Source organism: Scyliorhinus torazame, chromosome 5 (genome assembly GCF_047496885.1).
Source record: "Scyliorhinus torazame isolate Kashiwa2021f chromosome 5, sScyTor2.1, whole genome shotgun sequence".
In the NCBI taxonomy this organism is placed as follows: domain Eukaryota; kingdom Metazoa; phylum Chordata; class Chondrichthyes; order Carcharhiniformes; family Scyliorhinidae; genus Scyliorhinus; species Scyliorhinus torazame.
The window spans coordinates 75034961-75060993 of record NC_092711.1 but is presented as its reverse complement, the minus strand read 5'-3'; the positions used below and the strand labels follow the sequence as shown (position 1 = coordinate 75060993).

At 48.1% G+C, this 26033-nt stretch overlaps 1 protein-coding gene across 1 annotated transcript in view; it reads left to right on the top strand.

Moving 5' to 3' along the window:
* Positions 1 to 3928: 3928 nt before the first annotated feature.
* Positions 3929 to 26033, top strand: part of LOC140422621 (uncharacterized) — a 39155-nt gene continuing 17050 nt past the window's right edge. The window contains exons 1-2 of the mRNA XM_072507626.1: positions 3929 to 4036; positions 5675 to 7209. Coding sequence (XP_072363727.1) covers positions 5843 to 7209 — 1367 coding nt within the window. The 5' untranslated portion in view covers positions 3929 to 4036; positions 5675 to 5842. The remainder of the gene's footprint in view (positions 4037 to 5674; positions 7210 to 26033) is intronic.

Sequence of the window (26033 nt, the reverse complement as noted above, 5' to 3'; positions counted from 1 at the left end):
CGCCCTACTTTCCATTCCCCAGATGCACTTTCTAAAGCACCAATGTTCACTTTGTTAATTATTTTCTTATTTAAATATCTATAGAATTCCTATTGTCCATCTTTATATTTCTGGCTAACTTTCTCTCATACTCTAGTTTCTCCTTCCTTATAAATAGTTTCATCACTTTTGATGTTCTTTATATTCTTTCCAATCTTCTGACCTGCCACTTGTCTTTGTGCAAATATGTGCTTTTTCTTTCAGTTCAATATTGTCTTTAACTCCATTAGTGAACCACAGATGATGGGCCCTACCCTTGGAATTTTCTTTTTCATTTGAATGTGGCTATTCGGTATATTCTCAAATATCCTTTTGAATGTCTGCCACTGAACATCTGTTGATCCATCCCTTAAGCACATTTGCCAGTTCACTCTCACTAGCTCCAACTTCATGCCCTCAGAATTGCTCTTAATCAAGTTCAAAATACTCGTCTTGGACAAACTCTTCTCTCCCTGAAACTGAATGTAAAACTCAATCATGGGGTGGCATGGTGGTTAATAATAATAATCTTTCTTATCACAAGTAGGCTTACATTAACACTGCAATGAAGTTACTGTGAAAATCCCCGAGTTGCCACATTCTGCCGCCTGTTCAGGTACACAGAGGGAGAATTCAGAATGTTTAATTCACCTAACAAGCACTTCTTTCGGGACTTGGTGGAGGAAATAGGAGCACTCAGAGGAAACCCATACAGACACAGTGAGAATGTGCAGACTCTGCACAGACAGGTGACCAAAACCGGGATTCGAACCCGGGTGCTACCATGCTGCCGTGCGCTGCTGTTTCACGGCGCTGAGGACCTGGGTTTGATTCCGGACCCGGGTCTCATGTGGAGTTTGTACTTCTCCCCGTGTCTGCATGGGTCTCACCCCCACAACCCAAAAGGATGTGCAGGAGAGGTGAATCCGATACGCTAAATTGCTCATTAATTGAAAAAAAGAATACCCTCAATCCATGAGGGTATCAATTAATCCTATCTCATTGCACAATATCAGGTCTAGTATAGCCTGTCCTTTGGTTGGTTTCAGAATGTGCTGTTCTAGGAAACTATCCTGAAAACATTGTATAATCTCCTCATCTAAGGTACTTTTGCCATCTGATTTTTCCAATCTATATGTAGATTAAAATCTCCCTTGATTATTGCTGTACTTTTCTGACAAGCTCACATTATTTCTTCTTTTATACCCTGTCCTATTGTGTAGCTACAATTTGGAAGCATCACTCCCACAAGTAACATCTACCTTTATAATTTCTCACCTTGGCCCAAACTGCTTCTACATCCTGGTTTTCTGAATTTAGGTAATCCCTCTCTAATGTGCTAGTAGCATCCTTAATAAACAGAGCCACCCTTCCATCTATTCCTAGCTTCTTATCATTCCTAAATCTCACCTACCCTTCAATATTCAGGTCCCAAGCTATGTGATCCTGTAGCCATGTCTCTGTAATAGCTATCAGATCACACTTACTGCAAATAGGATTTAGTATCAGTTCATTCATTTTGGTTTGAATGCTACGTGCATTCAGACACAGAGCCTTAACTGTTGTCCTTTTATCATTTTTGTAGCATAAACATAGAATTTACGATGCAGAAGAAGGCCATTCGGCGTATCGAGTCTTTGCCGGCCCTCGGAAAGAGCACCCTACTTAAGCCCACACCTCCACCCCATCCCCATAAGCCTTCCTACCCTTTTTGGACACTAAAGGCAATTTAGCATGGCCAATCCATCTAACCTGCACATCTTTGGATTGTGGGAGGAAACCAGAGCACCCGGAGGAAACCCATGCAGACACGGGGAGAACGTGCAGACTCCACACAGACAGTGACCCAAGCCAGGAATCGAGCCTGGGACCCTGGAGCTATGAGGCAACTGTGCTAACCACTATGCAGTCGTGCCACTCATAGCACCTTGCCTTATCTGCTGAATCGCTCTTAGATCTGTCCCTTGCTGTCACGGTCTGTTTACCATTTCCTATATTAGTACTTGTCTCTTGTCTTGTCTCTACCTTGGTGTGTGCTACCATTGGCCTCCGCTTTGTCAGTCAGACTCAGCCATGGGCAGTGGCTGTGCTGCTCCCCATAGTTGAAATGCTGGCAGCTCATTCTGTAGGATCACAAGCTCAGAATAACCACTTTTTAATGTACTAGAGGGCAATCAGCGACTCGGACTGAACCCAAACACATTCATACTGGTGAGAGGCTGTTCACCTGCTCTGTGTGAGAAGAGATTCAATTTGTCAACTCACAAACTGACCTGCCAATGCACAAGTGACTGCAAGGATTTGATTCTGCTGTTATTGCTGCTGACATTGCAGCATGCTTGCCTTCATCAGCCGGGGCAGTGAGTACAGAAGTTGGGAAATCATGTTGCAGCTATATAAAATCTTGGTTAGCCTGCATTTGGAATATTGCGTGCAGTTCTGGTCACCATATTATCAGAAGGACGTGGAATCTTTGGAGAGAGTGCAAAGCAGGTTCACCAGAATGTTGCCTGATCTCGAGGGTGTTGGCAATGAGGAGAGGTTGAATAAACTAGGTTTGTTTTCACTGGAAAGACAGAGGCTGAGGGGAGACCTGATGGAGGTCTACAAAATTATGAGAGGCATCGACAGGATGGATAGTAGGATGTTTTTTCTCAGGGTGCAGTGTCAATTACAAATGGGGCACAGGTTCAAGGTGAGAGGGGGAAGTTTAAGGGAGATGTGCGGGCTAAGCTTTTTACGAAGAGAGCGGTGGGTGCCTGGAACATGCTGTCAGAGGATTTGGTGGAAGCAGGCACATTAGCAACATTTAAGAGGCTTCTGGATGGGTACATGAATAGGCAGGAATTAGAGGGATAGTGTCCGAGTCAGGGCAGAAGGTTTTTTTTTTTAGTTAGGGCATCATGATCAGCACAGGCTTGGCGGCCGAAGGGCCTGTTCCTGTGCAGTGTGTTTCTTTGTTCTTTGTAATCACATCTAGGACTGAATCATTTTCATTCTGACAATTCGCCTTTGCTTCTGTTGATAATCCCCATAACTGTTTTGAACCTCGTGTCTTTCCTACCTGATTGTTTAACTTCAACTATCTGGAGCTCAGAAAGGATAATCTGGGGAGGATCATACAGCAATAACTGAGCTTCAGGCTGGACAGTTCTTCACGGTCACACAGAGAGACGAACATGCACTTTGGTCTTTCTCATCTCTCTTCACTAACAGTGTGCGTTAACATAAAATAAATGTTTCCCGGCTTCTCTCTCTTTCCCAGCTCTTCGACATGGAACTGAAGACTCTTTTACAACTGTGCTCAGAGCCAGGAAGAAGAACAGAAAATGTCAGAAACAGGCTGTCAAATCAGGAGATTGGTGGACAACTGATTTGGTCCAGATGGAAAATAAAACGACGAAAGATAAATTGGTAACCAGGGTTTCACAATAATTGAACTCTGAAGAAGCCAGACGAACTCAAAACATTCCTTCAGTTTCTCTGGTCTTTTCCAGAATTTCCTATTTTTAATTCAATTTACTCACTTGACTGGTGAACAGAGGATCTTGCCCGTGATTTGTTACAGAACTCGCTGCTCCCTTAATCCTCTGACCTCTCTTCCTGTTGGCTTCCAGGACAATCGGTCAACAGTCGCCAACATTACACGTCAGATAAAGTTCAGGGGTTTGGAGGATGAAACAAAATGAGGCCTTGACTTATAACATTTTATTTTTCAATGACACACGATGTTTCTCTCTATGAATGGGTGAATCCACGAAAGCTCCACCCCCTGGAGCCTGCTTCCCGGAGCATGCGCGGCTGCAGGAAGCTGAGACGGGCATTAGCGCAGACTCAGTAACACCGAATATAAACAAATAGGGACCTCTAATGGCGGAGATTTTACCCAGCCTTCCCAGCGATGGTGAATGCCCTCTATCAGCTGGAGATCTGAACGCATGCGCGGTTCCTCCAGTGTTCCGAGCATACGCAGGCTCTGATGGTGATGGAGAGACGTCTGTTTGTCGCTCGGCAGCCGGTAAGAGGCGGTAGCAGCGGATTCTACGACTGCGTAGTTAGGAAGAGATTTCATTAACACCCGGTGTAGGCGGCAAACCCCAAATAACAACCTGCAGCTCCCGCGTTTGAGGCGTCGGTGCTTTCCCCGGGACAGGCCCAGGTTAACGGCCGCCATCTTTTTCCAGCGGGGAGCAGAGCGCAGGCGCGGGTTTCTTGGTGACGTAACAATGAAGGGCAGGACGCTGGGAAGTGGAGGGTCAGAGGGAGCTTGTCCACAGATCCTGAGGCAGCAGCACAGGGACATCAGCTGCTTCAGAAGGCAGATGGGATACTTGTCTTTATTAGCCAAGATGTGGAGATGCCGGCGTTGGACTGTCTTGGTGTGTTGGGTAAGCTGGGTCTGCGAGGACTGTGTTTACTGCAGCAATGAGAGAGACAGGCTTCCAACACTTGAAGACATGCAACTCGATTTTATTGAACTCTTAGATATCATCCATACGTTAACTGTGGGTTGACACTATGCTGACTTGACTGGAGACCTGAGACTAACCTGACCAGACTATCTTACTACCACATGGTGTATGTTCTAGTTGCTGCTCACGGCTCTGACTGTCTCAAAGGCTGGATCCCCAGAAAGCGGGAAAGCTAGTGCCCTCTAGCTTTATAGTGCTCGTGTCCTGTCTGGTGATTGGCTGCTGTGTTCTGTGTGTTCACTGGTCATCCTGTGTGTCAATCACTGCCTGTCTGTGCACCATCATATACCTGTGTGTATATTGTGACAAGTCTCACAACACCAGGTTAAAGTCCAACAGGTTTGTTTCGAATCACTAGCTTTCGGAGCACAGCTCCTTCATCAGGGGAGTCCCGATTAGCCGAAGCATAGAATGATGTGGAGATGCCGGCGTTGGACTGGGGTGAGCACAGTAAGAAGTCTTAATATAGACAAATTCAAAGATGCAAGACAATGCTCAGAATGCGAGCATTGGCAGTTAATTAAGTGTTTACAGATCGAGAGATAGGGGTAACCCCAGGTTAAAGCGGTGTGAATTGTCTCAAGCCAGGACAATTGGTAAGATTTTGCAAGCCCAGGCCAGATGGTGGGGAGTGAATGTAATACGACATGAATCCCAGGTCCTGGTTCTTGATTAATAAGGGGCTCTTGGGTTATGGGGAGAAGACAGGAGAATGGGGGGGGAGGGGTGAGAAGACAGGAGAATGGGGATGAGAAAAATATCAGCCATGATTGCATCGCGGAGCAGACTTGTTGGGTCGAGTAGCCTAATCCTGCTCCTATGTCTTGTGGTCTTGATATGGAATAGCATGCATGACTTTGGACCAAGTCCTAAAACTGGCATTAGAAAAGATGGTGTTTGATGGTCAGCACAGTCACAATGGGCGTCTTTTTGTGCTGTAAAACTCTATGGTTTCAGTGCAGGAAGGAGCAAAAAATGCAGGATGGGGTTTTAAAACTTCGGTGCAACAAGTGAGGAAGAAATGGTCCACAGAAACTAGAATTGTCCGTTCTGAATTTCTGTCTGTACTGACGTGATGATTTTTGTGAAATCCTGATTTGTCTCAGAACTAAAAGGATTCTAACTTCAGGGTGACTACCTCCTTCTGTGCTGTGACTTTGTCTCATTCTATTCTTTTATAACAGGATCTGGAAGCATTCACTCCGGAGTGAAAGAGTCCAGTATATTGACTGTGGAAAGAGGTTTCTCTGGTTGCAAAGCCGGACAGTGGAGAGAAAACAAACACGTGTTGGGTGTGTGGACGAAGCTTCAACTGATCATCCAACCCAGAGAGACACAAGGACACCGGCACCATGGAGAAACCGTGGAAATGTGGGGACTGTGGGAAGGGATTTAATTACCCATCCCGACTGGAAGTCCATCGACGCAGTCACACTGTGGCTGGCACGATGGAGAAACCATGGAAATGTGAGGAATGTGGGAAGGGATTCAATTATCCATCCTTGCTGGAACTTCACCGACGCAGTCACACGGGAGAGAAACCCTGGAAATGTGAGGACTGTGGGAAAGGATTCAATTATCCATCCCTGCTGGAAATTCACCAACGCAGTCACACGGGAGAGAAACCCTGGAAATGTGAGGAATGTGGGAAAGGATTCAATCATGCCTCCTTGTTGGAAAACCATCGACGCAGTCTTACTGGGGAGACAATATGGAAATGTGAGAAATGTGGGAAAGGTTTCAATTATCCATCCCTGCTGGAATACCATCACTGCAGCCACACTGGGGGAGGGACCATGGAGAAACTGTGGAAATGTGAGGACTGTGGCAAAGGATTTAATTTCACATGTCTGCTGGAAATCCATCGACGCAGTCACACTGGGGAGAAGCCATTCACCTGTTCTGAGTGTGGGAAGGGATTTAATAAGTCAACCACCCTGCTGAGACACCAGCGAAATCACACTGAGGAGAAGTCCTTCAGCTGCACTGACTGTGGAAAGAGTTTCAGGCAGTTAACCAACCTCACTGCACACCAGCGGGTTCACACCGGGGAGAGACCATTCAGCTGCCTCGTGTGTGGGAAGAGATTTACTGAGTCCTCCACCCTGCTGATACACCAACGCACTCACACTGGGGAGAAGCCATTCAGCTGCACTTACTGTGGAAAGAGGTTTAGTCAGTCTTCTGACCTCACTAGACACCAGCGAATTCACACTGGAGAGACACCATTCATCTGCTCCGTGTGTGGGAAGAGATTCACTCATTCATCTGGCCTCTGGTCACACCGGCGAGTTCACACCGAGGAGAAACCATTCAGCTGCACCTCCTGTGGAAAGAGATTCAGGCAGCCTTCTGTCCTCACTGCACATCAACGCATTCACACTGGGGCGAGACCGTTCATCTGCTCTGTCTGTGGGAAAGGATTCACTCATTCATCCGGCCTTTGGTCACACCGGCGAGTTCACACTGAGGAGAAGCCATTCAGCTGCACTATCTGTGGAAAGAGCTTCAGACATTCTTCCGTCCTCACTGCACACCAACGCACTCACACTGGGGAGAGACCATTCACCTGCTCCCAGTGTGGGAAGGGATTCACTCAATGCTCTCACCTGCTGACACACCAGCGAGTTCACACTGGGGATAGACCGTTCACCTGCTCGGTGAGTGGGAAGGGATTCACTCAGTCACAACACCTACTGTCACATCAGCAAGTTCACAAGTGACAGCAGTCGTTGAATTCTGCTGTAACTGCTGCTGTTAATTACGTCAATAATTGGTCATCTGAGTCTATTTGGTTTGTTTCTGCTGATATTAAGAATAACTGACTGGAGTTTAATATTCTGGACAAGCCACTGATTTTGAGGATCACAGTCCCCCTTTTTAAAAGCACCATCTGTGAATTTTCCGCTTAATTCAAGAACCCATGTCACGAGTAGGCTTCAATAAAGTTACTGTGAAAAGCCCCTAGTCGCCACATTCCGGCGCCTGTTCGGGGAGGCTGGTACGGGAATCGAACCATGCTGCTGGCCTGTCTTGGTCTGCTTTAAAAGCCAGCGATTTGGCCAATGTGCTAAACCAGCCCCTGGGAAGTGGTAGCACAGGCAGTACTGCTTATAATTCATTCACGAAAGGTGTAGTGTCAGAGGACTGGTGGATCACTAATGTAATTCCTGTATTTAAGAAGGGGACAGACCATGCCCAGGGATGGTACACCAGTCAGCTTCACATCAGCAAATAATACAATCCTGACTAAAATAGAGAATATAAGAACATCTAGAAAAAATAAATATAACAATGAACAGTCAGTGTGGATTTCAGAAGGGAAAATCTTGCCTGACCAATCTTCTTGAATGTTTTGATGTGATAACAGAGAGCATAGACAATGGTAATGCAGTCAATGTTATTTATCTGGATTTTCAAAAGGCCATTGATAAGATTACCTACGGGAGAATAATGGACATGGTTTGAGAATGTGTTGGGACAAATGATAGACTGGATTGCCAGCTGGCTTCAAGACAGAAAGGAGAGAGTGGGAGTAAAGGGGAGTTATTCAGAGTGACAGAAGGTGGGAAGTGATGTTCCACAAGGATCAGTGCTGGGACCATGGCTGTTCACAATTTCCATTCACCACTTGGACTTTGAAATCCAATACACAATCTCTAAACTGGGAAGATAGAATCGAGGAGAACTGCAATAAATTACACGAGGACATTTCAAAACTTGCTGAATAGACAAATAATTGACAACTGAAGTAGAACATGGAAAAATGTGAGGTTGTGCATTTTGGTAGGAATAGGGAGGTCACTTACGTGGAAGTTGTGAGTGTTGATGTTGGAGAGAAACAGAGGTCTCCGAGCAATAAAGAAATTAAACCAAGCACGGAGCGTTAATGTCGGAGGGTTAGAAATAAAAAGAAGGAAGTTATGATAATCCTTTGGGACCTTGGTTACACCGTACGTAGAGTACAGGCTGTGGTTCTGTCCAGCCTACATCTTAGGCAACCTTCCATCTTGTGAGATGACAGTTTGCATCTTAAGGTTTCAGCTCTGTTTTAACCATTGCCTGGGATAGTTCAGGAGCCTTTCTGTGGCAAGACAAAACCTGACACATTTGCTGCAGATGAAGACATTGGGCTGAGAAGGTGCTGGATTTTCTGGATCCTCTCCTCAGCAAACTGAACTTTCCATTTCTCTGGTCCCCACATTATAAGATGGAGACACTGGAGAGGGAACAGAGAAGATTCACAAGGATGATACCAGAAATGTGTGAGCTTATAAATCAGGAAAGTATTGAGAGGCAGGTCCTCTTTACTCCTGGTAAATGAAGACTGAGGGGGTGACCAAATGGAGGTGTATAAAATGATGAAAGGTTTTGATAGCGAGGATTCACAGAGAATGTTTCCTCTTGTGGGGAAGAGCAAAACCAGAGACCACGATATACGATAGTCATCAAGAAACCCAATAGGAAATTCAGAAAACACTTTCACCCAGAGAATGGTGAGAATGAGCTCAAACTGGAGGCCTGTGACCAGTGGTGTGCCTCAGGGATCAGTGCTGGGTCCATTGTTATTTGTTACTAATAATGATTTGATGAGAATGTAGGAGGCACTGTTAGTACATTTGTAGATGACACCAAGATTGGTGGCATAGTGAACAGTGAAGAAGGTTATCTAGGATTGCATTGGGATCTTGATCAATTGGGATAGTGGGTAGATGAATGGCGGATGGAGTTTAATTTAGATGAATGTGTGGTGATGCATTTTGGTAGATCGAATCGGGGCAGGACCTACTCAGTTAATGGTAGAGAATTGGGGAGAGTTATGGAACAAAGAGATCTAAGAGTACCGGCTCATAGCTCCTTGAAAGTGGAGTCATGGGTGGACAAGATGGTGAAGAAGGCATTCAGCATTCTTGGTTTCATTGGTCAGAACATTGAATACAGGAGTTGGGACGTCTTGCTGAAGTTGTACAAGACATTAGTAAGGCCACCTTGGAGCACTGTCTACAGTTCTGGTCCTATTATAGAAAGGATATTATTAAAATTGAAAGAGCGCAGAAATGATTTACTCAGATGCTACCAGGGCTTGATGGTTTGAGTTAAGAGGAGAGGCTGGATAGACTGGGACTCTTTTCCCTGGAGTGTCAGAGGCTTAGGGGTGAACTTATGTAGGTCTATAAAATAATGAGGGACATTAAGGTCAATATCTTTTCCCAAAGATAGGGGAGTTTAAAACTAGAGGGCATAGGTTGAAGGTGAGAGGGGAGAGATACAAAAGGGTCCGGAGGGGCAATTCTTTCACAGGGAGGGTGGTGAGTGTCTGGAATGTGCTGCCAGAGGTAGTAGTAGAGGTGGATACAATTTTGTCTTTTAAAAAACATTTAGACAGTTATATGGGTAATATGGGCATCGAGGTATATGGACCAAATGCAGACAATTGGAACTCTCTTGGGGGTAAGAATTGGGTGGCATGGACAAGTTAGGCCGAAAGGCCTGTTTCCATGCTGTAAACTTCTATTACTCTATCAAAGGGAGTGGGTGAAGCGAATAGTATCCATGTATTTATAGGGAGGCTGGACAACGTGTATGTATGGGAGAAGCAAAGTTGGGAGGAGGCTCAAATAGAACTCAAACACCAGTACAAACTGGGTGGGCCGAATGGCCAGTCTCTGTACTGTATATCCTGTGTATCCCATTCAAGGTTGAAACTGATCATCCATCCTGGAAAGACACAAGGATAGCTGCAACAGGGAGAAACTTAGAAATTTTGTGACTGTAGGAAAGGATTCAGTTCTCCATATCAGCTGGGAACTCATTGACACATAGAACATAGAAAATACAGCACAGAACAGGCCCTTCGGCCCACGATGTTGTGCCGAACCTTTGTCCTAGATTAATCATAGATTATCATTGAATTTACAGTGCAGAAGGAGGCCATTCGGCCCTTTGAGTCTGCACCGGCTCTTGGAAAGAGCACCCTACCCAAACTCAACACCTCCACCCAACACCAAGGGCAATTTGGACATTAAGGGCAATTTATCATTGGCCAATTCACCTAACCCGCACATCTTTGGACTGTGGGAGGAAACCGGAGCACCCGGAGGAAACCCACGCAGACACGGGGAGGATGTGCAGACTCCGCACAGACAATGACCCAATCCGGAATCGAACCTGGGACCATGGAGCTGTGAAGCAATTGTGCTATGCACAATGCTACCGTGCTGCCCTTAAGAACAAATAAATCTACACTATATCATTTTACCGTAATCCATGTACCTATCCAATAGCTGCTTGAAGGTCCCTAATGTTTCCGACTCAACTACTTCCACAGGCAGTGCATTCCATGCCCCCACTACTCTCTGGGTAAAGAACCTACCTCTGATATCCCTCTTATATCTTCCACCTTTCACCTTAAATTTATGTCCCCTTGTAATGGTGTGTTCCACCCGGGGAAAAAGTCTCTGACTGTCTACTCTATCTATTCCCCTGATCATCTTATAAACCTCTATCAAGTCGCCCCTCATCCTTCTCCGCTCTAATGAGACACCGCCACACCAGGGAGAGACCGTTCACCTGCTCGGTGTGCGTGGGAAGAAATTCACTGAATTGTCCAGCTTCCAGAAACACCAGCATATTTAAGTGTCCGCACTGTGTGAAAACTTTTAAAGCGATAAATATCTGATGAAATACCAACTCACACAGGAGAGAAACCATTCATTGCACTGTGTAGGAAGGGATTCACTCAGTCACTTAACCTGCTGACACACCAGCGAGTTCCCAACTGGCTGTATTGGGTGGCCACCAGCATCGCTGGTCATCGGCACATTGCTGATGTGGGAGCTCCCAGGCCTTCTGCATTGCAACAGTGACTCACCTTCAACAGCATTTCATTTTATAAAGGTTTTGGGACTTCCTGAGGTTCAATATATATATTTTTTCAATGTCACCTGATGTACTTCACAAAAATCACACTGTTTCAGATGTAAAATGTTCAGAGACAGGGAAAGGAGTGTGAGTGGACACAACTTCCTCCAATATCGGAGGTTAGGCTTTGTCCTCTGTACTGTCGCTGAACACTGGAACATTTGTTTTGTGTGGATTTCCTTTTTTTTTTAGTCCTGGGGGTGGGGGGTTGCTGATTGGAGTTTACAGCCGTTTCAGGGCAGTTAAAAGTCGACCACATAGCTTTAGGTCGGAAGTCGCATGTAGGCCAGACCAGGGTTTTTACGACAATTCATGTTAATTTCATGGTCACCATTATTGAGGATTTTATTAATGGAATTTAAATTCCACCAATCCATATTGGGATTTAAGCCTATGTTCCAGAATATTTATCTGGGCCTCTGGACTACTAGTCCAGTGACATAATCACTACCCCTCCATCTCTCTGTATCCTAACTCACAGTTAGTCCCATTCACTGATCTACATTGGTTCACGGTCCAACAATGCATCGATTTTTTTTTTACAATTCTCAGATTTTTTTTCAAATCCCTGCCTGATGTCGTTCCTCCCTCTCTATGTAACCACCTCCAGCCCGCCATCCCACCCAGATCGTTCTGCTCCTCCAACTCTGGACCTCACAGATCCCCGATTTTCATCACTCTCAAGTTTGATAAGGTGGGTCTTCATGAATAACCTCAGCAGGCACGGGAATTGAACCCACGCTGTTGGCGACGCTCCACAGCACGAACCAGCCAACTGAGTTGACTGACACCTAATCCTCAAATAATCCCGACTGTTTGTTCTGAAGGAATCCATTTCAGTAACAAATGTTGAAATGTTTGCTCCACACCCACAGGGTTTCATCTGTTTAAAGCCACAAACAGAAAAGTCCAGTTTTCTCCTGGGGTTTGAGACAAATCAGCTTCAAAATGATGCAGAGTTTCAGCCAATTAGAGGGTCCGGGATCAGCCCCGCCCCTCATTCACTCCGATTAGTTGGAGGACCAATCGCCATATTCGCTCCTCCAGACCCGCTATTGGTCCGGAGTTGCCGTCAATCATTCCCCGGGCATTGTGAGCTGTCAGTGGGTGGGGCGGGTTCAGTGGATCAGAGTCCAGGATCTTTCCGGCCGCCTTTGGAACCCAACTCAGAAATAGCTCAACAATCTATTGGTTCAAGAAATCAACTTGCTGGAGTGGAGACATAGGTTAACATTGGTAAGTAAATGTGTTGCATTTCAAACAAGGAAACGTGGGAGTGAGAGCAGTTCTTGACGGGCCATATTTCACACATTGATGGAAACGTGGGCGAGCAGTTCTTAAAGATACAGACACAATTTTCAATCGTCATGGTTAAAAGGACCTCGTTTTCTTTACATGGTGCGTCGCATCAGGTGAGGTCAACTCCAGATTCCGATATCAGAGCCCCAGCATCAATTGGCTGGAGAATTGAGCTTTTGTAATACTGAGCACTTGGACAAGAGGCTGGAGTAGAACTAATGACCAGTGAATGTAGAACTGAACCCAGTCAGAGTCAGCATTTAATTTTTCTGGAAAGAGTTCAGAAGAAATTCACCAGGATGTTGCCTGGGCTGGAGCGGTTCAGGGTGGCTGGATAGGCTGGGATTGATTTCTTTGGAGCAAAGAAAGCTGAAGGGGAACATAGTATCATATAATTCACAGTGCAGAAGTAGGCCATTCGGCCCATCGAGTCGGCCCTTGGAAAGAGCACGCTGTAAAAGTCTGACAATGATACCGTGAAGAAGGAGAGAAAGGATCCAGGAAGCCCTGGTGAAACAGTTTGTGCAGTTTGATTCAGGATAAAAACAGGAACAGTGTTCAAAAACAACTGATAAGGAGGAAATAAGTCAAATCCCACAGGTCGGATATAGAGTAATGTGTTGTTCAAAAACAAAACTGCATTGACTGAAGCCATTGGAAAAACAAACCGGACATGTCTGAACATACAGGAAATTGGTTCAGGGGCTGCAGCTAGTTTAACAATCTCAGGAAGTGGATTGATACACAGAGCAGTCTCTCTGATTGACAAGAAACTCAGCTCCTGAGTTTGCTCTATTCAGCAAGACCCAAATAAAAATACAATATTGCAGAATTGTAAGAATCATAGAACAGTAAAAAAAATGGTCATTCGGCCCATCGATTCTGTACTATCTCTTTAGAAAACCAATCCAGTTTGTCCAATTTCCCCATTTCCCTGCATTTGTTGCTGCTTTGAGTTTTTAATCTAATTCCCTTTTGATGGTTATTATTGAATCTGTATCCACCACCCGATCTGGCTGTGTATTCGAAATTCTAACAAAATTCTGCCCTTCTTTGGATTATTTCTCCTCATTCTTCCACCCAGGGTAGATCACCTCCCAATTTGCTGTGTTGAATTTCATCTGCGGTGAGCTCACCCATTCAACCATTCTGCTTCTGTCCTACTCAAATCTCTCACGCTCTTCCTCACTGTTTCCGATGCTTTCAACTTTTGTGTCTTCTAAAAATATTCATATAGTTCCTGTAACCTCTAATCCCAGTCAGAAGGACGGCATGGTGGGACAGTGGTTAGCATGATTGCCTCACAGAGCCAGGGATCCGGCTTCAATTCAGGCTTTGGTTGACTCTCCGGGTTTGCACTTTCTCCCCGTGTCTGCATGGGTTTCCGCTGGGTGCTCGGTTTCCTCCCACAGTCCAAAAATGAGCAGGTTAGGTGGATTGACCATGTTAAATTGCTCCTTTGTGTCCAAAAATATGCAGGTTAGGTGGATTGACCATGTTAAATTGCTCCTTTGTGTTCAAAAATATGCAGGTTAGATGGGGTTACAGGGGTAGGGTGGGGAAAAGGGCTTAGGTAGGGTGCTCCTTCAAAGGATCAGTGCAGACTCAATGGACTGAATGGCCTCCTTCTGCATTGTAAGGTTTCTATGGATATTGATTTTATGGAAGTCAGTGATATAGAATCAAAAAGAGCAGTGATCCTGATACTTGAGCAGTGATCCTGATACTTAACCATAGCGAGGTCCACTGTATCCCTTACTCCTTCATGAAAAACAACCATTCACCACAGCTCTGATTTCATCCCATGGCTTATTTTGTATCCATGCTTCTGCTGACAATTTAATCCTGTGGGCTTCAAGTTTGCTACATACTTAATAAATGGTACTTGATCTAATATTCACATACACAACATAAACTGCAATAAAAACAGAAAATGCTGGAAAGGTATAGCAGGTCTAGATTCACCTGTGGAGAGAGAAACAGAGTTAACGTTTTGAATCCGTCTGACTCTTCTTCAGAATGACAATGCTATCATCCAGTCTCTGTTGACATAATCCAAAAACGCAATCAAGATTTTTTTCAACAAGGGGCAGCACGGTGGCGCACTGGTTAGCACTGCTGCCTCATGGCGCCAAGGTCCTAGGTTCAATTCCGGCCCTGGGTCACTGTCCGTGTGGAGTTTGCACATTCTCCACGTGTTTGCATGGGTTTCGCACCCACAATCCAAAGGTGTGCAGGGTAGGTGGATTGGCCATGCTAAATTGCCCCTTAATTGGAAAAAATAAATTGGGTACTCTAGATTTAAAAATAATTTTTCAAAATAACTTTAAAAAATATATATATATTTTATTGAAATTTTTTTCCCTGAGCAACATTTTTCCCGCTTACAAAACAAGCGAAACGATAACAGTAACAAAACAGAAATTTTTAATAATAATAATAATATACAAGTAACAAAACCTCGTACTCTATTGACCTATACTCAACTGAGCCTCCTCCCCCCCTCCCCCCCCCCCCCCACCGGGTTGCTGCTGCTGGTCATCCATCTTCCCTCTAACGTTCCCCTAGGTAGTCGAGAAATGGCTGCCACCGCCTGGTGAACCCTTGAGCCGATCCTCTCAGGGCAAACTTTATCTGCTCCAGTTTAATAAACCCCGCCATATCATTTACCCAGGCCTCCAGTCCGGGGGGTTTCGCCTCCTTCCACATGAGTAGGATCCTGCGCCGGCTACGAGGGACGCAAAGGCCACGACATCGGCCTCTTTCGCCTCCTGCACTCCCGGCTCTTCCGCAACTCCAAATAGAGCTAACCCCCAGCCTGGTTTGACCCGGGCCTTCACCACCTGCGAAATCACTCCCGTCACTCCCTTCCAATACCCTTCCAGTGCCGGGCATGCCCAAAACATATATGTGCGTGGTTTGCCGGGCTCCCGCCACACCTCCCACATTTGTCCTCCACTCCAAAGAACCTGCTCAATCTTGCCCCCGTTATGTGTGCTCTATGTAGCACCTTAAATTGAATCAGGCTAAGCCTGGCGCATGAGGAAGAGGAATTTACCCTGCTTAGGGCATCAGCCCACATACCCTCCTCTATCTCCTCCCCTAATTCTTCTTCCCACTTTCTTTTTAGTTCGCCCACCGACTCCTCCCCCCTCTTCCCTCATCTCTCTATAAATCTCTGACACCTTGCCCTCTCCGACCCACACCCCTGAAAGCACCCTGTCCTGTATCCCCTGTGTCGGGAGCCGCGGAAATTCCCTCACCTGTTGTCTAGTAAACGCCCTCACCTGCATATATCTCAAGAAATTCCCCCGAGGTAACTTATACTTTTCCTCCAGTGCTCCCAAGCTCGCAAAAGTCCCATCTATGAATAAATCTCCCACCTTCCTAATTCCCAACTGGTACCAGCTTTGAAATCCTCCATCCATTCTTCCTGGGGCGAACCTATGGCTGTTCCTGATAGGGGACCCCACCAGGGCTCCCCGCACCCCTCTCTGTCGCCTCCACTGTCCCCATATGTTCAGTGTTGCCGCCACCACCGGGTTCGTGGTGTACTTTTTCGGTGAGAACGGTAGCGGCGCCGTCACCAGTGCCTCTAGACTCGTCCCTTTACAGGACCTTCTCTCCAGCCTTTTCCATGCCGCTCCCTCGCCCTCCATCATCCATCTACGTATCATTGCCACATTGGCGGCCCAATAATAATCTCCCAAGTTCGGTAGTGCCAGTCCTCCTCTGTCCCTACTGCACTGAAGGAACCCCCTCCTTACTCTCGGAACTTTCCCTGCCCACACAAAGCTCGTAATGCTCCTATCTATTTTATTAAAAAAGGTCCTGGTGATTAAAATAGGGAGACATTGAAATACAAATAAGAACCTCGGGAGGACCATCATCTTAATTGCTTGCACCCTGCCCGCCAGCGATAAAGGCTGCATGTCCCACCTCTTAAAGTCCTCCTCCATTTGTTCTACCAGCCGTGTCAGATTAAGTCTGTGCAAGGTTCCCCAGCTCCTAGCGATCTGAATCCCCAAGTATCGGAAGTTTCTTTCCACTTTCCTTAGCGGTAAGCCTTCTATCTCTCTACTCTGGTCCCCTGGATGTATCACATATAATTCACTCTTCCCCATGTTTAACCTATACGCCGAAAATTCCCCGAACCTCCTCAAGATTCGCATAACCTCTATCATACCCCCCGCTGGGTCCAACACGTATAGCAATAGGTCATCCGCGTATAACGAGACTCGGTGTTCTTCTCCCCCTCTAGTCACCCCTCTCCATTTCCTGGAGTCTCTCAGCGCCATGGCCAGAGGTTCAATTGCCAACGCGAACAACAATGGAGTCAGCGGGCATCCCTGTCTTGTTCCCCTATATAATCGGAAATACTCTGATCTATGTCGACCTGTAACTACGCTTGCCGTCAGTGCCCTATAAAGTAGTCTAACCCAGCGAATAAATCCGTTCCCAAACCCAAACTTCCTTAACACTTCCCATAAATACTCCCACTCCACCCTATCAAATGCCTTCTCTGCGTCCATTGCCGCCACGATCTCTGCCTCCCCCTCCACTGAGGGCATCATTATCACCCCTAATAGCCGTCGCACGTTAACATTCAATTGTCTCCCTTTTACGAACCCTGTCTGGTCTTCGTGCACCACCCCTGGGACACAGTCCTCTATCCTCGATGCCAGCACCTTTGCTAGCAGTTTGGCGTCCACGTTCAATAGTGAAATAGGTCTATAGGACCCACACTGCATCGGATCTTTGTCCCTCTTCACAATTAGCGATATCGTCGCCTCCGACATTGTCGGGGGTAGTGTCCCCCCTTCCCTGGCCTCATTGAACGTCCTCGCCAACAACGGGGCCAACAAGTCCACATATTTTCTGTAGAATTCCACCGGGAACCCGTCCGGCCCCGGGGCCTTCCCTGCTTGCATGCTTCCCAGTCCCTTAATAACCTCGTCCACCTCAATCGGCGCCCCCAGGCCTGCCACCGCCTGCTCCTCCACTTTCGGGAACCTCAACTGGTCCAGGAACTGCCGCATCCCCTCCTCTCCCTCTGGGGGATGAGACCTATACAGTTCTTCATAAAAGGTCTTAAACACCTCATTTATCTTTCCTGCCCTTCGCACAGTGTCTCCCCTTTCATCCCTAATTCCTCCTATCTCCCTCGCTGCTGCCCTCTTTCGCAGTTGGTGCGCCAACAGGCGACTAGCCTTTTCCCCATATTCATACCTCCTCCCCTGTGCCTTCCTCCACAGTACCTCCGCCTTTCTGGTGGTCAGAAGGTCAAACTCGGTCTGGAGTCGTCTCCTCTCCCTGTACAGCTCCTCCTCCGGGGTCTCTGCAAATTCCCTGTCTACCCTTAAAATCTCCCCCAGTAATCTATCCCTTTCCTTGGCCTCTGTTTTCCTTTTGTGGGCCCCAATAGAAATCAGCTCTCCTCTGACCACCACTTTTAGTGCTTCCCAGACCACTCCCACAGGGACCTCGCCGTCGTCATTGACCTCCAGGTATCTCTCGATACACCCCCTCACTCTTGCACACATTCCCTCATCCGCCATCAGTCCCACATCTAATCGTCAGAGTGTTCTCTGCTCCCTGTCCTCTCCTACTTCCAGGTCCACCCAATGTGGGGCATGATCCGAAACCGCTATGGCTGAGTATTCAGCTTCTTCCACCCTAGAGATCAACGACCTTCCTAAAACAAAAAAATCTATCCGGGAGTACACTTTATGGACGTGGGAGAAGAAGGAATACTCCCTAGCCCTGGGTCTAAGAAATCGCCATGGATCCACTCCCCCCATTTGGTCCATAAACCCCTTAAGTACCTTGGCCGCTGCCGGCTTCTTCCAGTCCTTGAGCTGGATCTATCTAGCCCCGGGTCCAGCACCATATTGAAGTCCCCTCCTAAAATCAAATTTCCTGCCTCCAGGTCCGGAATACGCCCCAGTATCCATCTCATGAACCCCGCATCGTCCCAATTTGGGGCATACACATTAACCAACACGACCTCCATTCCCTCCAGCCTACCACTCACCATTACATATCTACCTCCACTATCTGCTACGATGTTCTTTGCTTCAAATGCTACCCGTTTCCCCACCAAAATGGCCACCACTCTGTTCTTTGCGTCCAGTCCTGAGTGGAACACCTGTCCCACCCATCCTTTCCTTCGTCTAACTTGGTCCGCCACCTTTAGGTGCGTCTCTTGGAGCATAACCACGTCTGCCCTTAGTCCTTTCAAATGCGCGAGCGCTCGGGCCCTTTTTATTGGTCCATTCAGGCCTCTCACGTTCCATGTGATCAGCCTCACTGGGGGGCTACCTGCCCCCCTCCCGTGTCGACCAGCCATTACCTTCTCTAGGCCAGTCCCATATCCCGCCTCCGCGCTCCTGCTCGCTCCCCCAGCGTCGCATTCCGCCCGCGACCGCCCTCTCTTTAGCCATTTCCTTTTGGTTTTCCGCAGCAGCAACCCAGTTGTCCCCCCCCCCCCCGTCCCCCCCCCGCTAGAACCCTATCTAGCTTGATTGCTCCCCCCATATCAAAATAACTATTTAAATGGAAATAAGGATTGTGTGCTCCACTGTAGTCCTTTGGGTCGTGGGAGTGGGCCTTTCCTGATTCCCTCTCCTCACATACCTGTCTGCACCTGTTTGGATGTGAGCTATACTGAGTTACAAAAGGCACTTTGGTCTTTCTTGCCTCTCTTCACTTTCAATAAGATGTGGAATAAACCTGAGGTGTGTAAGAAACATTTCCCAAGCACTGGAAATGTGGGAACTATGGAAATGGATTTAATTATCCATCTAACCTGGAAATTATTTGGTGTATTCACACTAGGGAGAGGCCATTCACCTACTCCGTCTGTGGGAAGGGATTCACTCTATAATCCGACCTTCTGAAACACCAGAGAGTTCACCTGGAGAAAGTCCTTTCAACTGTGTTGAATATGGGGAGCAATTTAATGCACGTTTTGTCACAGCAGTGAGTTGACACTGAGAAGAGAGTGGTCCAGCTTTCCATCAGCTGTTATTGGAAGAAGCTGCTCACGCGCAGCACCGCCCCTCATTCACTCCGATTGGCAGGAGGACCGGAAACACCGGCTTGGTCCTCTGGTCCCGCCCCTTTTCCTGTCAATCACTCCCGGGCAGAGTGAACCGAGCATGCGCAGGCAATGGCAGCATTTGGTACGAGTTCTCGAGCGAGCGGGTTTAAAATGGAGATTGTCCGAAGACCGAGTGCGGGCCCAGAGTCCAAAATAAAATCGTCAACATGACTATCAAACCATGAATATTGGCTTCCGGTGACGGCGGGCGGGAGGCGGCCGCACAATGGAGGGCTCCCATTCGGCAACGGCATTTTCGGGGCTTTAAGCCCGGTCCCAGGGTCCGCGGAGGCGGCAGAAGCAGGGAGGAGGCACGGAGGAGGCACAGTGAAGACACAGGAGGAAAAAAAGAACAAAGAAAAATGTCGAGGGTGAGCAAGAAAATGGCCGGACAAAAAACAACTGGAGGTCCGTCGGGGAGTGGAAAGGTCACCAGGAAAAATGGAGGCTGGAGCATCAGGGAAGGCCGCACTGCTTACGGCTGAAGAAATAACCAAGGTGATGGCTGCGGAATTTGAAAAGCTGTTGGTGCAGATTGCGAAATGCATGGAGACGGTGAGGAAGGAGATGAGGGAGGTCTTGAGTGTGCTGGTGGAGGAGGCGGTTTCCCCGGTGAGGACGGAGGTGGCGAGCGCAGTGGCGGAGGTGCGAGAGCAAGGGGAGGCGCTGAAGGAAGTGGAGGAGACGTTATTGCAGCACGGTGATCAACTTGCCTCGATGGGGAAAGAGATGCGGAAGGTGATGGATATTAACAAGGATCTGCGAGGAAAAATGGAAGACCTGGAAAACAGATCCAGGCGACAGAATTTGAGGATTGTGGGGCTGCCCGAAGGAGTTGAAGGACCGAAGCCGACTGAGTATTTTGCCGCGATGCTGGCAAAACTATTGGGGGAGGGGGAGGATCCCTCCCGATATGAACTGGATCGGGCTCATCGGTCGTGGAGGCCTGTACCAAAGGTGAGTGAGCCGCCAAGGGCAGTGACTCTGTGCTTCCGTAGGTACAGGGTGAAGGAGAAGGTCCTGAGCTGGGCCAAGCAGAAGCAGGTGGTGCAGTGTGCTGGAGCTGTTATACATGTATACCAGGACTTTACGGTGGAGCTGGCAAGGAGGCGGGCTGCCTTCAACCGGATGAAGAGGGCACTGTACATTAGCACAGTGCGGTGCGGCATTGTATATCCAGCGAAGCTGAGGGTGACTTACAGGCTCAGGGACTTTTATTTTGGAACGGCGGAAGCAGCGGAGGAGTTTGCGAAAGCAGAAAGACTGTGGCAGAACTGACAAATTGGGGAATGGCCATGTGCCGATGTAACCTCATGATTGTATTTTCTTCTTTTTTGTATCACTGCGCGCGGGTGTAGAGGCAGAACAGGGTCCGAGTGGTCTAGCCGGGGTGGGAAGTTGGGGGGAAGGAACCGAGGTTGGGAGGAGGAGTTTTACAAGAGGCAGTGGACGGGAGGAGTTGGAGACCTGCGGTGGTGGGGGAGGGGGGGCTGTGTAAGATTAAGGGTGACTATGGGTAATCCCTGATTCCTTTTTGCCATTTGTTTATGTAAACATGCGGGTTGAGGTTTGGGGGGTGGTGGGTAGATGGGATCGTTGTTATTATGGGGACTGACATATCTCGCTGATTATTGTTTATTGTTGATGGATGTAAATGTGGGAGAAAATGTGAAAAAGGAGGAGAATAAAAAAAAATTCAAACAAAACCATGAATATTATTTCCCGCATCAATCTCGACTCCCTGGTTTCATCCCTGGCGTCCGGGTCCGTCTCTCGCATGCGCAGTGTGGAGCTCACTCAGGGAGCGTCTGTAAAAATGAAGGCAAATGATAAATGGGGAAAAGTGGGATCTGTGAAAATGGTGATGGTCAGGAAATAGCTGCAAATTAAGGAAATAATGATTGAGCATAGAGTTTAAAAAGGAAGGGATATGCTAATGACTAATTAGTGTCCGTAAAAACTCATTGGGAATCCAGGTTCGAATTCCTACCACGGTGGACAGTGGAACCTGAATTTAACAAAAAATCTGTAATTATAAGTCCAATGCTGAAATATGAAACCATTATCGTAAAACCCATCTTTCACTAATGTCCTTTAGGGAAGGCCCTGGTCTGGCCTCCATGTGACTCCAGACCCACAGCAATGTGATTGTTCTTGCCCTCTGAAATGGCCGAGGAAGCCATTCAGTTCAAGGGCCTTTAGGAATTGGCAATAAATACTGGCCCAGCCAGCGATGCCCACATACCACATATGAATTTTAAAAAGTCACAGAATACTCCAACACAAGGAGGCCATTTGGCCCATTAGGTCTGTGCCAGCTCTTTAATGGAGAAATCCAATTTGTCCTATTTCCCCCATCATTTTTGTAAAACCAGAAGAACACAGGAATTGGGAGCAGGAACAGACCATTTGAACACTTGAGCCTGTTTGCCATTCAATTAAATCATGGCTGACCCGATTATGGCCCCAACTCCACTTTCTTGTCTGTCCCCATTACACTTCCCGTACCAGCCTCCCCAAACAGGTGCCGGAATGTGGCGACTAGGGGATTTTCACAGTAACTTCATTTGAAGCCTACTTGTGACAATAAGCAATTTTCATTTTCACTCCCTTGTCGATCAAAAATCTATATAAATCAGCACTAAATATTCTTTTATTCATTCACAGGAGGTGGGCTTCACTGCTTTACCAACAGTCATTGCTCAACTGTAATTGCTCTTGAGAAGTTGGTCCGACTGCCTGGATGAGAACGGCTGCTCGGTGGGGAGGACGGGGGATGATTTTGAGTCCATCTGTAGCGAGGCGGTGGTTTCCCTCGTGCCCGACACCAAGTCGCCCCTCATCTCCTGAGGGGAACACTGGGATTTTCTATATGCCAACCTTAGTCGCCGAAACCGAGTGCAGCTAGATCTCGACCGGTGGTTGGACATAATAATAAGCTTTATTGTCACAAGCAGGCTGACATTAACACTGCAATGAAGTTACTGTGAAAAGCCCCAAGTCGCCAAATTATGGCACCTGTTCGGGTACACAGAGGGACAATTCATAATGTCCAATTCACCTAACAGCACGTCTTTCAGGACTTGTGGGAAGAAACTGAAGCACCCGGAGGAAACCCACGCAGACACAGGGAGAACGTGCTGACTCTGCACAGACAATGACCCAAGCTGGGAATCAAACCTGGGACCCTGGCACGGTGAAGCAACAGTGCTAACCACTGTGCAACTGTGGCACTGCTCATTAAGTCTTCCCGCACCTACGTTAAAGAGGTGGGAGACACGAACATGACTGAGCAGCGTTGGCTGAAATCTTTCCTCACTGGACTCCTGAGGGAGAGTTGGGGCCCGCGCTCCTCTGCTCTCTCTGAACAATAGAAACGTAAAGGTAGCACTTTACTGCTGACATGGTGGTGACATAGTCAACCACAACATCAAAGGCAGCAGGGACACGCCCTGCAGGTTCCAGAACTTTTTGGTCCTCCGGGACAGGAAGTATGCGGCGTGCTTCCTGCAGGAAACCCACACTGCTCTGGGAGATGAAGCCACATGGCTCCTGGAGTGGTGAGGGGTGTCTACATGAGTCACCTAACCTCACATTTAGGCAAAGTGGCTCTATTTTTGACCCCACATTTTCAGCGGAGATCTTTGGGGTCAAGGGGCCAGTGCCCGACCTGACGGTCCACGAGGGGGCTGAGGTACTTCACCTTGTGAATGTCTATGCTCCCCAGGCTGGACAGCAGAAGACGGCTTTCTTCAAACAAGTGTCCACTCATCTTGGCACCATTGCTGTGGAAAAGTGCATCATCCTGGGGGTGGAATTTTAATTGCACCCTCGGAACAAAGGACTGCCTCGTACCCAGTGCAGCTCTCGTGCGGTGGTGAAGTTAAGGAACCTGCTCGGGTTCTTTGACTTGGTGGATGTCTGGTGGACTATCCATCCTGACTCCAGCACCTGCAATTTAATGAGGCCTGGGGTCAGAGCATCCAGAATCGACTGCCTCTACATTTCAAGGGCATATCTGCCCCATGTCCCGATGGCATCTGTGCAGCAGGTGCTTGCAGAGATTTGTGGGAGGACCTGCCGCAGGTCGACCCATAGGGTGCCGGGAGACTTTCTACCCCTATGAGCCTTGGGGAACTGACCGGCACCCTCGACAGTCTATCCAGGGGCAAAACCTGGGGTGTATGGGCTGACCGTCGAGTTCTTCAGGGCGTTCTGGGATGTCCTGGGGAGTGACTATGCGGCGATCCTGGGGAAAGGTATCACGACCGGGAAGTTGCTCCTCTCATGGCCTGCAGACACCATTACCCTGCTGCCAAAAAAGGGGGATCTCCACCATCTTAAGAACTGGTGTCCGGTCTCCCTCCTCAGCACGGATTACAAGATCTTCGCCAAGGCGATGTGTTTGTGCCTTGGCACTGTGCTGGACCACATGATCCACCCTGACCAGTTCTACACGGTCCCGGGCCGCACGATCCATAGCAACATCTATCTGGTCCAGGACCTGGTCCATCATTCCCAGAGGGCTGGTTTGTCGAGCACCTTCCTGCCCCTTGATCAGGAGAAGGCGTTCAACAGGGAGGATCACGAATATTTATTCAGGACTCTGCAAGCATTTGGGTTCGGGACACATTTTGTCGCCGGGATCCGACTCCTGTACACTGTTGCAGAGTGTCTCGTTAAGGTCAATGGGTCCCTGTCAGCGCCCCTTCACTTTGGGGGAGGAGTGCGTCAAAACTGCCCCTTGCCTGGTCAACTCTATTCTATTTACGTGGAGCCTTTCCTGCGCCTCATGCGGAGGAGGTTGTCGATGCTGCTTCTGCGCAGGCCGGGCATTGGGGTGGTCCTCTCGGTTTACCCTGATGACGTGCTCCTCATGTTCACTGATCCTGCTGACCTGCGGAGGATGCAAGAGTGCCAGGCTGTGTACTCCGCCGTGTCCTCTGCCAGGATAAACTGTGCCAAATGTTCCGGACTCCTGGTCACTCTGTGGCAGACGGACCCCCTCCCAGAGGAGCTCAGGCCTTTCACCTGGAGCAGGCCCAGCCTCCTCTACTTGCGAGTACATCTTTGCCCGGCTGAGGAATCCTGGCAGGCTAACTGGCAGGAGCTGGCGGCCAAGGTCATGCTCGCAGGAAACATTGGACAGGACTGCTCTGAGTGCTGTCTTACAGGGGTCGAGTTCTCGTCATAAACCAGCTGATAGCCTTCATGTTGTGGTACCGGCTGGTCACTTCGACCCCTCCCTCTGACTTTGTCACAAAGCTCCAGAGAATGCTTGTAGAGTTCTTCTGGGACAAGGGACTGCACTGGGTCGCTGCTGAGATTCTGAGTCTCCCACGTAGGGAGGGCGGCCAGGTGCTGTTGTGCCTTCGCACCCAGGTGGTGACCTTCCGCCTTCAGACTCTGCAGCGTTACCTTTACTTTGAGTCCCCTCCACGATGGTGTGTCCTAGCGATGCATTTCTTCTGCCATGTGCACGGCCTGAATTATGACATGCAGCTCCTGTTCATAGATCTGCAGGGTCTTCGTTACCCTCCGCTGGCGCTGCCCGTCTTTTAAAAGGACCTGCTCTGCTCAGGAATCCGCACCTCCACCAATACCATTTCGAGCGGCTGGCGGAGGGACGAGCTGTGGCTGCTGGGCTAACCAGGATCTTGGACGTGCTGGGTGGCGGAAGAATGGGCTGGTTGACACCCCATGAGTTAGCACAACGTGCGGCGGTGGACATCCGGCTTGTGGCCAATGCCATCCGAGATCTCAAAACGGTGGTGCTCGGATCCGCTGGCACTTGCGGTTTGGAGGACGCACAGTTGAATGGTGGTATCCCGTCTGGGCGAATCCCTGCCTGGACAGAATTCCACATTGGCCCCAGGCCCCGAAGCCTCCCTCGATGGACCGAATGGCTGACTGCAGCTCATATTTGTTTTGATCTCCTGGACAGGAAGCTGAGCTTGGATCTGCCAATCAGCCTGAATCAGCACCTTCAGGAGAATAGGGAGTGTGAATATTAGATACAGCAGAGTGAGAATGGAGGGAGATTGTATGGGATGGAGATTTACAGCTTTTGGGTATTAAGAAAGAAAATAATGTTCCATAGAAATGGGAATTGTCTGTTCTGAGTTTCTATCCTGTACTGTCAGTGATGAATTCTGTAAATTGTTTTTACAGGATATTAGACGAGGTGGAATTATAGACAAATCTCAATCATCACGTCTCGA